This window comes from Geotrypetes seraphini, chromosome 13 (genome assembly GCF_902459505.1).
Source record: "Geotrypetes seraphini chromosome 13, aGeoSer1.1, whole genome shotgun sequence".
Lineage (NCBI taxonomy): Eukaryota > Metazoa > Chordata > Amphibia > Gymnophiona > Dermophiidae > Geotrypetes > Geotrypetes seraphini.
Genome location: NC_047096.1, coordinates 64,349,767 through 64,363,067, shown reverse-complemented (window position 1 = coordinate 64,363,067; position 13,301 = coordinate 64,349,767). Strand labels below are relative to the sequence as shown.

Genomic DNA, 13,301 nt, shown 5'->3' with positions numbered 1-13,301 from the left:
CTGAAAGGAAGTCTGCGGGTGGGTGGGGGGGGGGGTGCAAACACAGCAGCACATCAGCATGGGTCTCTGCTTACAGGGCCTGTTGCTCTAATCTTGAGACAGGCCTGAGATTAGGTAGGAGGCCCTGAAATGAAAAGGAAAGGGGGAGGATGCTCTCACATGCACCAGGACTGTGGCCCCCCTACCCAATTTCTAGCACCATAGGTCAGGGGTAGGCAATTCCGTTCCTCGAGAGCCGGAGCCAGGTCAGGTTTTCAGGATATCCACAATAAATATGCATGAGATAGATTTGCATCTTAAGGAGGCAGTGCATGCAAATCCATCTCATACATATTCATTATAGATATCCTGAAAACCTGACCTGGCTCCGGCTCTCAAGGACTGGAATTGCCTACCTCTACCCTAGGGGGATCTTAGTCCACCTAGTGCAGGGGTCTCAAAGTCCCTCCTTGAGGGCCGCAATCCAGTCGGGTTTTCAGGATTTCCCCAATGACTATGCATGAGAGCTAGGTGCATGCACTGCTTTCAATACATATTCATTAGGGAAATCCTGAAAACCCAACTGGATTGTGGCCCTCAAGGAGGGACTTTGAGATCCCTGACCTAGTGGCTGGCCCAGCCCTGGTTGACAATGTTCCTTATGGCTGTTTCAGCTTTTGTGTAATACAGAATAACTCCTTAACCCTGAAAGTAATCTTCAGGGGTAGGGACTACAGCACAGGCACTTGTAGGGTTAGACTCATGTGCCGTCTGCTTAGTGTACAGCTTCCTAATACAAACCCAGCATCACGTTTTTTTTCTCGCCAATTTAGTAACCAAACTAAAGTATGTGCAGATAGGCCTCGTGTAATACTTGTGCTTTAACCCAGAAGAGCACATGGTTCGGCACTAAGGGCAGCTAAAGCTGTGCACAGGCCTTAGCAGAAAAACAGTTCTGGCACCCATCTGCACATGGGCTGGAATACTATTCTGTGCATAAAATTTTGCGAGAACCATGATTATATACAATTTATATACCCAGAATAGCATTCCAGCAGAACATGTGCTCTCAACAGTCCAGATCTTCTAGCACATGTCCTCCTCAGTTCTGTCTTTTTTTTTTTTTTTTTGAACCGTGATCTTCTTGGAAGCCAGGAAAAGTTGGGGTGTCTTGCATATGCGCAGAAAAACAAAAGAAACCGGCATTAAATCCTTGCAACTGTGCAGAATAACTAATAGCCTCATTACCTTTGTTTTAAAATATGCGGTACACTGGTATCTAAGGCAAACCCTTTTGAATCTGTCCACCCACAATATTGTACCCTACAGTTATGCTTACCTTGTGCACTTTATTGCAATGGCCTCTGTGAAAGGGTGGAGGTTTCAAAATTAAGAAGTGAAAAGGACCTATAAGAGCCCAGCTATAGGGGATCCTGACCCAGCTTAGGCAGAACCACAATCCAGGCTTCCCGAAGGGTCTCCAGCAGGGCACAACCCTCTCTCTACAGTAGTTGAACATATGAGCCAATGACAAAGTAATGTTGCTGCAGAGGATCTGCCCAAAAACCATCAGGACCTGGGGCTTTCAACAATGCACTTTGAGCAATTGCCCTATCCACTTCCTCTTCAGAGATAAGTGTATTGAGATGACAGATCCGGTTCAGACAAGCAGGGCAAATCAGCCATCTCCAGATACATGGAGCTGTCCAAGCCAGGCTCCCCCTGTGCAGCATACAACTATTGATAATAATCTTGGAAAACGGCACAAATGTTGATTATCCATACAATCCTGACCCTGAGCATCACGTATACCGTATTTCCCCACATATAGGCCACCCCCTTGTATAGGTCACAGGAAATGCCGATTTCGGTTTTAAAAACTTAGGTAAGCCGCCCCATGTTACTAGCTGCGGCTTATCTAAGAACTTTAAAAACCTAAATTGGCCTATACAATGAGGCGGCCTATACCAGTACATAAAGGCAATGTTATGTCACCGGGCAGGAACAGAGTGGGACATGGGGGTGGCTTCAGCAGCGGGTTATCCCTTGGTGGAAGAGAAACGCGATGGGGAGAGCGGGAACCACCCAGTGCAGGAACACAAGTGACCTGTGTGCTCGGAGCCCAGCTCAGCCCACCCGGGACATCATCTCCTCTCCTCCCCCTGCCCAGTGTAGGAGAGCGAGCGGCCTGCACACTCTAAGCCCAGCCCGCCCGGGGAATCATCTCTGCCCCCCCCCATACCTCCTCCATGATAGCTGCCTCTGCCAAACATGCTGTGCAGGGGAGCGATGTTTGCGATCTCAAGCCTTGCCCCGTGCCCTTCCTGATTGGCTGCCGTCAGTTCTCGCAACATCAGCCAATCAGGAAGGGCGTGGGGTGAGGCTTGAGATCACAAACATTGCTCCTGCCCTTCACAGCGTATTTGGAGGAAGCAGGCGGGGCGGACTCCAAGGTAATTTCTGGTGAGGGGGCTATTTAAGGGGAGGGGGGAATACTGTATTGCTCCATGTATAGGCTGCCCTATTTAAGCAAGCTGCGCCCACTAGGCCAGTTTGCAAAATTTATGTATAGGCCGCGGCCTATATTTGGGGAAATACGGTACGCATAATAGGTGGTGAGGGCCGTAAGCCAAGTGAGCCAGCAACGTACTGCCTTTTTCACTATGTCAGTAAAGTTTATATTTATAGTACAACATCAACTTCTGTGCTAATTCATGAAACAAAGTTACAGGATATTTGTGTAGTAATTAATTGCTCCTTATCAACGGCAGAGTGCGTAGAGCCAAAACTTCCTCCTCGGTAGTTGAAGGCCCCCCCCCCCCCAAGCGATAAATTTCTCTATCTTTTGCTTTCTTTTTATGGCTTGAAAAACATGATATAGCCTCTCAAAACCGCCTTATCTGCCTCCCAGAAGAGTTGGGTTCTCCTGATGGGCATCATTATGAGAAGTATAATCTTTCCAGCACTTCGAGATACTCAGGAAAGTCAGGATCAGTATAAAGGTCCAAGGGGAACCTCCAGATTGGTTCCCCATTTATCCCACTCCACCCACACCACAGCATGGTCAGATATCTCCTGGCCCTATTTCCATACGCCACCCTAGAAAGCATCGATTGTGGCATAAGAATGTAATCTAGCTGAGATTGGGTGGAGTGAGCCCAAGATAGAGTGTAGTCACAATCCATATGTTGTAAAAATCTCCAAACATAGCAACCCTAAGGCTGCACACATTTGCAGGAAACCTCTCCTACCTGAGGCCCCAGCAGATCCTGTCCATTTAGAACAATCCAAAACTAGATCCCACACAGTACTGAAGTCTCCTCTCCCTCCCTCCCCCCCCCAACAACACTAGCTGGGTAATATCAAAATGCAAAAGGGCAGCTATCAATTTGGTATGAAAAGTGGGATCTGGTTTATTAGGGGCATACGTATTGCTAATCACCAATTATTTAAAGTCATTTTACACAATACTATGCATCTCTCGACAACAGAAGCTCTACCTGTGAAATCAATCCCTTATGGAACAAGATAATTACTCCTCCCTTTTTCCCTTAGGCCAGCGAAGCCACATAGTTGTCTACCCACTAAGTTTGGTATGGTCTGTATCCCCCAAATGGGTTTCTTGTAACAATGCAACATCGGCCCTATGTCGTTGCAGGGACTGCAAGATTTTAGAACGCTTAATAGGAGAAGATATTCTCCCTACATTCCAACTAATCAATTTCACCATAGCCCCTTAGAAAAAAAAAGAAAAGATAAATGGATACTATAAGAATTGGGGAGGGGAAGCCGTCCCAGCTGCAGCCCCTCTTTCCCTCAATGTTGAGTCCAGAACAGTGAAAGCCTAATGTTCCCTCAAACATTCAAATACTTTAGGTGTCTCCCAGATCCCCTCCATCCTCTGAACATCTAAGCTTCCAAGCCCCCACAGAACCTCCACTCATCTTCCCACCCAACCTCCCACCACCTATCCCCCACAACCCAACTAAGCCATCACTAATTCTAACACTCCAACTATGTATTACTTCCCTGAGGAGCTCAAACTCTCCCCCAGTAACTCATTCCGTACAACAAACCCAGATCTAAAATAAACCATTCCAGACTCGCACATACCCTAAATATATTACAAGAAACCAGTAGTCCGAATGATGAAGTAGTAAGCCCACAGTAGATAAGAGGATAAAGTTGGTAACATCCTGGAAGGTGCTCCCCTAAAAATACAAAAGAAGCAAAAAGGTTCAACAAAAACAAAATGAACAATGACTCCGAATTGACGAAGTCTAGAGAAGACTTCCAAGAAGGAAGACTTCCAAGTAGGAAGACAAAAAATAAGCGCTCTCAGAAAAGGTGTCTAAATGGAATCAGCTATGGAAATTCAAAAATACACACATCGTTGTTCCTGCCAAAGTCTAACATAACTGTCAGACAGATAAGGCCACAAAATCCAGTGAGTGGCCATCCAAAAATAGAGAACAGGTCATAGATTGTGTAAATTGAGGATAGTCCTGCTCAAGGCAGCAAAAGAAGCCCAAGACAATGGGGTATTCAGATAGTTTTCACAGAGTCAAAAAAACCAAACAAAAAAACAAACCAACAACAATGCGGCCTACCCCCCTTTCATTATATTCAACTTAGCGGGTAAAGCAGACTAAAACAGATATTCTGTTCCGCCAGATGAGAGCAGATAGGAACGCCTTTTGAGTTGCAGACACCATCACAGATTAGTCTTGAAAACAAAGAATGCGCTGTTGCTGATATTCCAGTTTTTCCCCACTCGTAGAGCTTGCAGGATATCCGTTTTATGGGAATAATTCAATACCCTAAAAATTACCACCCCCAAGAGGTCTCCAAGTTCCTTACACTGTCCTACATGGTGCGCTTGTTCTATATTCAGGTGGTGTTCTATATTCAGGGGCCCCACCCTCCCACAGCTCATTTCTTTATCTATAGTCAAATATTCTAATTAGGACAACAGGAGAAATATTTACAGTATTTACAAATTCTTATTACCTGCTAAGAATCAAACACTAATATGCATACAATATAATCCTGAAGCTCTCTATACTAGTGTAATATATTTCTAGTAGCTTAATAAGGTTCAATTAATAATCAGCTCAATAAGATGCAGACAGTAGTCCAGCAGCAAGAGGGGTGCTCTCCAGTCTTTTGCACACGTATGATTTTCTCCAGGTTGGCGAGAAGTTATATGTATGTGCTCACTGCAAAGAGCTCCTAGCTCACAAAGAACGAGTATGTTCCCTGGAGGCTAGAATAGCAGACTTGGAAGTGCTGAGGGAGACAGAAGTATATAGAGGAGACTTACAGGGATGGTGTAAGAACATAAGAATTGCCACTGCTGGGTCAGACCAGTAATCCATCGTGCCCAGTCCGCTCACACGGCGGCCCTTAGGTCAAAGACCAGTGCCCTGAGTCTAGCCTTATCTGCGTATGTTCTGGTTCAGCAGGAACTTGTCTAACTTTGTCTTGAATCCCTGGAGGGTGTTTTCCCCTATAACAGCCTCCGGAAGAGTGTTCCAGTTTTCTACCACTCTGGGTGAAGAAGAACTTCCTTACATTTGTAAGGAATCTATCCCCTTTTAACTTTAGAGAGTGCCCTCTCGTTCTGTGCTGCTTTAGAGGAGAGAGGTCTCCTAGAAGGAGAGCATCACCCTGGTGAAGTAGGAAATAATCCTGTAGCCAGGACCTGCCCACCAGGGGAAACAATATCCTCTTGCCCTGAGGATGTGTCTCCAGGGGCTTCTCTTCAGGAAGGAAGGGTTAGGACAGCTGTTATAGTTGATAATTTGATCATTAGACATGTAGATAGTTGGGTGGCTTGTGGGTGCGAGGATCGCCTGGTCACTGGCATGCCTGGTGCAAAGGTGGTGGATCTCATGTGTCACTTAGATAGGATTTTAGATAGTGCTGGGGAGGAGCCAGCTGTCTTGGTACATGTATGTACCAATAACGTATGAAAATGTGGGAAGGAGGTTCTGGAAGCCAAATTTAGGCTCTTAGGTAGAAAGCTGAAATCCAGATCCTCCAGGGTAGCATTTTCAGAAATGCTTCAAGTTTCTAAAGATTTATGTTGGGAGTGGGAGATACATAGAAAATACGGTGCTTCTAGGTAATAAGAGGTCCCTGTAGTTTTACAAATAGGTAAGGACTATTAATAGAAGTGCGAGTTCAATTACCCCAACCTTGACTGGTTACATCTGGGAGTGCTAGGCAGGTAAAATTCCTAGATGTCATAAATGACTGCTTCTTGGAGCAACTGGTCCAGGAACCGACAAGAGAGGGGGGAGCTATTTTAGATTTGGTCCTTAATGGAATGCAAGACATAGTACAGGAGTTACCTGTGTTGGGTCTGCAGGAAAACAGCGATACCTGGAGTGATGTCACAAAAGAATATCTACTATAGAGGCATTTAAATTTTCAAAGGGGAGACTTCTTAAAATGAGGAAAATGGTTAAAGTGAAGCTAAAAAGGATCAGTTGCAAAGGTTAGGACTGTAAACCAGGCATGGATGTTATTTACAATATACCATCATGGAAATCCAAACCAGATGTATTCCACATATTAACAAAAGTTGGAAAGAAGAGGAAAACAAGAACCAGCATGGCTAAAAGGTGAAGTGAAAGAGCCTATTAGAACAAACATCCTTTAAAGAATGGAAAAAGGATCCGCATGAAGAAAATAAGAAAAAAAAGAAAGCGAGCACTGGCAAATTAGCTTTTTTTAATCAATGCTTTGCATTTAAGAATGATTATGAAGAAAAAATTGCCAAAGAGGCAAAAATTCTAACAATTTTTTTAGGTACATCAGAAGCAGAAAACCTGTGAAGGAAATCGGTGAGTCTGTTGGATGATCAAGGAGCAAAGGGGCACTCAGAGAGGATAAGGCCATAGTGGAGAGACAATTAATTCTTTGCTTCAGTCTTTACAGAAGATGTAAGAGATCTAACTGAACTGGAAATGGTTTAAGGGTGATGGGCAGGAACTGAAAGAAATCTTGGTGAATCTGGGAATATGTACTAAGTCAAATGACAAGTTAAAAAGTGATAAATCATCTGGACCAGATGGTATATATCCCAGGGTACTAAAAGAACTAAAACATGAAACTGCTGACTTGTTAGTGATCTGTAACCTATTGCTAAAATCATCTGTAGTACCTGAAGAATGGAGGGTGGCCAACATTATGCCATTTTTTTTAAAAAAAGGGTTCAAGGGGAAATCTGGGAAATTACAGACCGGTAAGCCCGACTTCAGCGTCGGGCAAAATGGTGGAAATAATTATAAAAATAAAATTGTGGAACACGTAGACAGACATGATTTAATGGGACAGAATCAATTTGCTTGACTTTTTTGAAGGTGTGAATAAACATGTAGATAAAAGGTGAGATGGTTGATATAGTGTATCTAAATTTTCAGAAAGTTTTTGACAAAGTTCCTCATGAAAGGCTCCTGAGAAAATTAAAGAGTCATGGGATAGGTGGCAAAGTTCAGTTTTGGATTAGGAATTGGTTATCTGATAGATAACAGGGTAGGGTTCAATGGCCATTTTTCTCAATGGAGGAGAGTAAACAGTGGAGTGCCACAAGGATCTGTACTGTACTGGGACTGGTGCTATTTAACTTATCTACTATAATAAAACGCTAAGCGCGCATGCGCACTCTTACCTGCGTGATCCCTGATCCGTAGGTCCGTGGCCAGCAGGAGTGCGCATGTGTGCATACAATAGTCCAGGAGGAAAAGTCCATAGTCTGTTATTGAGAAAGTCATGGGGGGAAGCCAGTGTTTGCCCTGGATCGGTAGCATGAATGTTGCTACTCCTTGGGTTTTGGCCAGGTACTAGAGGACCTGGATTGGCCACCATGAGAACAGGCTTGACGGCATTCACCCAAGGGTACTCAAGGAACTAAAAAACGAAATAGCAGAGCCACTCCGACAAATATGCAACCTATCCCTAAAAACCGGAGAGATCCTGGAGGACTGGAAAATAGCAAATGTCACGCCCATCTTCAAGAAGGGCTCAAGGGGCGACCCAGGAAACTACAGGCCGGTGAGCCTGACCTCAGTCCCGGGAAAGATGATGGAGGCACTGATTAAGGACAGCATCTGTGAATATATCGAAAACAATGTGCAGCTAAAACCGAGTCAGCATGGCTTCTGCAAGGGTAGGTCTTGCCTCACAAACTTATTGTACTTCTTTGAGGGGGTGAACAGCCAGGTGGATAAAGGGGAATCTATAGATATCATTTACCTCGACTTCTAAAAAGCCTTCGACAAGGTACCACACGAGAGACTGCTCAAAAAGATATGTAACCACGGGGTGCAAGGGGAGGTCCACCGATGGATCAAAAACTGGCTGGCAAACAGGAAACAGAGGGTTGGCATAAAGGGCCACTACTCGGACTGGAAAGGGGTCACGAGTGGAGTTCCACAGGGGTCGGTGCTGGGACCGTTCCTGTTCAATATCTACATAAACGACCTAGAAGCGGGAACCAAGTGTGAGGTCATAAAATTTGCAGATGACACCAAACTATACAGCAGGGCTCAAACGAGGGAAGACTGCGAAGATCTCCAAAAGGATCTAACGCAGCTGGAAAAGTGGGCCGAAAAAATGGCAAATGAGCTTCAACGTAGGGAAATGCAAGGTCATGCACGTGGGGAAAAAGAACCCGATGTTCACTTACAAAATGGGGGGAACACCATTAGGGGTCAGTAACCTGGAGAGAGACCTGGGAGTGATGGTAGACGCAACACTGAAGGCATCGGCGCAGTGCGCCACAGCCTCAAGGAAAGCTAACAGAATGTTATCACGACCAGGACAAGGGAAGTCATCATGCCGCTGTATCGTGCAATGGTGCGGCCGCATCTGGAGTACTGTGTCCAGTACTGGTCGCCGCACCTCAAGAAGAACATGGCGGTACTAGAGGGAGTACAGAGAAGAGCGACTAAACTGATAAAGGGAATGGAAAATCTCCCATATACCGACAGATTAAAGCAGCTAGGACTTTTCTCCCTGGAAAAGCGGAGACTTAGAGGAGACATGAAAGAAACCTTCAAGATCCTGAAAGGCATAGAAAAAGTAGACAGGGACAGATTTTTCAAATTAAGGGGCACCACAAGTACAAGGGGGCACTCGGAGAAATTGAAAGGGGACAGGTTTAGAACAAACGCTAGGAAGTTCTTCTTCACTCAGAGGGTGGTGGATACATGGAACGCGCTTCCAGAGGCTGTGGCAGACAGGAACACATTAAATGGTTTCAAAGAAGGTTTGGATAGATTCCTAGAAGAAAAAGGGATTGAAGGGTATAGATAGATATATACCACTGCTCAGGCAATGGGCTTGATGGGCCACCGCGGGAGCGGACCGCTAAGCAGGATGGACCTCTGGTCTGCCTCAGCGGAGGCAACTTCTTATGTTCTTATGGACCATTGATCTGACCCAGTAAGGCTATTCTTATGTTCTTAGGCCATCTTTTAATCAAGGTACATTAGGTTTATTGTTGGCAGCTGCAGTAAAAGCTTCGACATTCATAGGAATTCTATGCATGTCGGAGCTTTTACTACAGTGGCTGGTGATTAAAAAAAAAAACCAAAAACCAACAGGGCTTGATAAAAGGGGACTATAAGCTCTCTGGAGACAGGCAATACTTTGCTGTACCTGAATGTAACTTGCCTTGAACTACAACTAAAAAAAAGATTAAGCTCTCTGGGGTAGGTACCGTATTTCATTGGTGTGTTTATACACTAGAAAGTGTTAACACTACAATCAATAGTTCTGCTTTCATTTAGTAACTCTATTCCCTAGTCCACACAAATATACACACCACATCCACCCCCCCACACACATGGTTCTGTTATAGTGAGGTGGGGGATATTACAGTGCACATTCCTAAATGTGTGCCTAACCCTGAGTAAAGACAGTCTTTGCAATATAAATGAAGAATGACTGGGCAGCACGTTTGAATTCCCTCCTGGTGGTGTACAGCACAATAGAAACCACTGGCAGCAACATGAAATGGCATTTTCACTGGAGAGAATGATACAGCCAATGCTACTTACTGACGAAAACCATATTTGTTTAATGATTGCCGTTGGGCCCCTAGCAACCAAATGTTGCATTTAGTCTGGTCCATTTACTTAGAAAGTCTACACAAAACACAGGGATAAAGGGCTGACAGGGAGAAAGCTTACCCCCAGCTGCTTCCCTGTATAAGGACAGGCTGTGACCTCTTAACATCTGGGCCTAGCAAGTCCACATTCTCTGTACTGTGGAGGCCCCGGGCCCTGCCTCCTTCTTCATATGGGTTGTCCAAAATACAGCTACGGTTCTTCTCTAGAGCTCCAAGGTCCATGTCATTATCTGATGAAGACAAAACATTCAGAGTTCAAGGTCGGGGGCACCTGTACTGGATGGATAGCTTCAGCTAGATATGTAAGACCAGAGCCTCTTTTACCCCAGCCTCCAACCCATTCAATTCACCCTCAAATTTCTTCAGCATAGTATACCAAAACCTTTTAGAGGGGCCTCACAGCTTCCTTCTGTCCTCTGTTGTATCCCTCCTCCCAATTTAATTTAGTCTAGGTATTACAGTGCCAGTCCTCTCGAGGGAGGGAGAGGGACCAGGATTCCTTCCAGAATCCTGCAACCATGAGTTCTAAATCTGACCAATAAGTGGCGTTATTGCACAATGTCTTTGGTGTCATCCTTCTACCTACTTGGACTATGACCATTGCTTCTGCAGCCTAGCCAGGGAAAAGTGGAAGATAGGTCCTCAATAAACCACTGGGTTGGTATCTATTAAAATAAATGTTATTCTGAATGTCTGCACCAAGACTAGGACTGGTGGTGGTAACTATGACCTCTATGTAAAAATCTACAGGACTCGGACCTTCCTGCTGACCAGAACTATTTATTTATTTAAATTTAAAAAATCTTTTAGCCCACCTAAATCTAAGCAGATTTTAAATTATAATAGAGTCCTCTAAAGTAGTGGTTCCCAACCCTGTCCTGGAGGACCACCAGGCCAACTGAGTTTTCAGGCTAGCCCTAATGAATATGCATGAGAGAGATTTGCATATAATGGAAGTGACAGGCATGCAAATCTGCCCCATGCATATTCATTAGGGCTATCCTGAAAACCCGATTGGCCTGGTGGTCCTCTAGGACAAGGTTGGGAACCACTGCTCTAAAGCATTTAGGAATACAGTTAAAATAGCCAAAAGTGTTGGTCTCAATTCAGTAGGTGCCAATAAGATGACAAGGGATGTCTGTGGGACAGGCCAGGCAAAATCAGGAACGAATTTATTTATTAATTTAGTTTTCTATCCCATTGTTCCCAAAGAGCTCAGAATGGGTTACAGCAGTAGTTCCCAACCCTGTTCTGAAGGACCACCAGGCCAATCGGGTTTTCAGGCTAGCCCTAATGAATATACATGAGAGAGATTTGCATATAATGGACGCGACAGGCATGCAAATCTGCTCCATGCATATTTATTAGGGCTAGCCTGAAAACCCGATTGGCCTGGTGGTTCTCCAGGATAGGGTTGGGAACCACTGGGTTACAGGGAGAACATACATAAGACAGTTTACAGAGCTCTTTCAATTGATAAAATGTGGTTATTGAGGCTCTTCTTTAAAAACAAACAGAAAGAGTTTCCTAGATGTAAAATTCAAATGTTTCTTGATCTTTCAAGAGAAACTCAAAAGCGTCAGAGAGAATTTCTTCTCTTGAGACCAGGGGTCACTTCACTGGGGGCAACATTTTATTTGAGACATCCTTGCAAGTGTATTATTTGCCAACATTCAGTCAAATATGTTTTCTTTGAACCTTAACAATTAAGTGCTTTCTTGGCAATGTCCTGGCTAGATGAAGGAAAATCAAGTGCTCAGTAGTTAATGAAGTTGCTTCTGTAGTTCATCTTGCTATATTGTTGTATTTTCTTTTCTTTTTTTTTTTTTACTTTTCGCCTATGTGTAATCTTGGAATCCTAGGTTGAGGACTTGAGCGAGTTAGTCAATTTTTTATTTTCTTAGTTTTTATTTTTTTTTGTAAGTTGTATTAAGGTATGATTTATACTTTATGAAGTTGATTTCAGACTTCCTCACTTTCTGTACAAGTGTTTTTTGCTTGATATGTAATAATGAAAAGTTATAATAAACAAATAAGACAGTTTACAAGTTATGATTTGCCATAATTACAGTACAGTTTGCTACAAGCTTCTTTTTTTTTATCCTAACGCGTTACATTCTAGGGCAGGGGTCCCCAAAGTCCCTCCTTGAGGGCCGCAATCCAGTCGGGTTTTTAGGATTTCTCCAATGAATATGCATTGAAGCAGTGCATGCACATAGATCTCATGCATATTCATGGCGGAAATCCTGAAAACCCGACTGGATTCAGCCCTCAAGGAGGAACTTTGGGGACCCCTGTACTAGGGGGTCCAATATCAATATACAGTTTATAGATTACTATTTGTCAGTTATCAATACAAGTTACTATTCTAACTTGACACACACTCTAGCATAATTACAATGCTATGTTATGTTAATCAGGTTTTCTATTCTGCTTTTACCTATTCAGTTCAAGGTTGGATTACAGTACAAGAGGTTGGATCAGTTACCCAGGAAGTTACAAGGGACATTCAATAGAGTTGCTAGTACAGATATCAGTAAAATTAAGTGTAGTTACTTACCTGTAACATAGGTTCTCCGTGGACAGCAGGCTAGTCAGCCACATATGGGGTGTTGTCCCAACAGCTCCTAATTTGCGGATAAACTCTCCAATAGCTCAGAGAGATTTTTATTTTTTTTTTCTCTGAGCACGTGCAGTGCCCGGACCCCACTGGGCATGCCCGAGCCCTACCCATTTCCCCCTGCTTTTCCCTAATCCCCAGTCTTTAGTTTCTGCCCGTTCCCATCGGTCGGATTTTTCCACAGCTCTCCACCATTTTGTCTACAATCAAGACTTTTTCTACTTACCATCTTGCAGATGCCAGAAATATCTAAGAAATGTCCAGGCTGCAGGAAAAGGATGAGTACACTGGATCCTCATGATCTGTGCATTCGCTGCTTGGGCCCAGCGCACGAGGAACAGTGTTTGCTTGCACTGTGCTCGCCTGTCTCCACGGGCACGCAAGCTAAGGAAGACGGCACTATGAGACTTCTTGAAGCGAAGTGAGGCCCGAGAATCTTCCTCCAGCAGCCATCCTCATCGGAATGCTTACCATGTGCCTGCTTGTATCCGCACGCACGTAAGCCAGTCCTCCTGGAACTGTGCCCACTCCATTTGAGGATTTACCTTGTGCCCGCACGCA

General features: G+C 44.3%; 1 protein-coding gene across 6 annotated transcripts in view; it reads right to left on the bottom strand.

The window, feature by feature from the left end:
* Positions 1-13,301, bottom strand: part of GRB7 (growth factor receptor bound protein 7) — a 160,980-nt gene that overhangs the window by 74,545 nt on the left and 73,134 nt on the right. For all 6 annotated transcript variants that reach the window (XR_004536764.1, XM_033918022.1, XM_033918023.1 and 3 more), the window contains one exon: positions 10,182-10,350. Coding sequence is in view for 5 of the 6 variants with exons in the window: in XM_033918022.1 (XP_033773913.1) it covers positions 10,182-10,350 (169 nt within the window). In the remaining variant the exon portion in view is untranslated. The remainder of the gene's footprint in view (positions 1-10,181; positions 10,351-13,301) is intronic.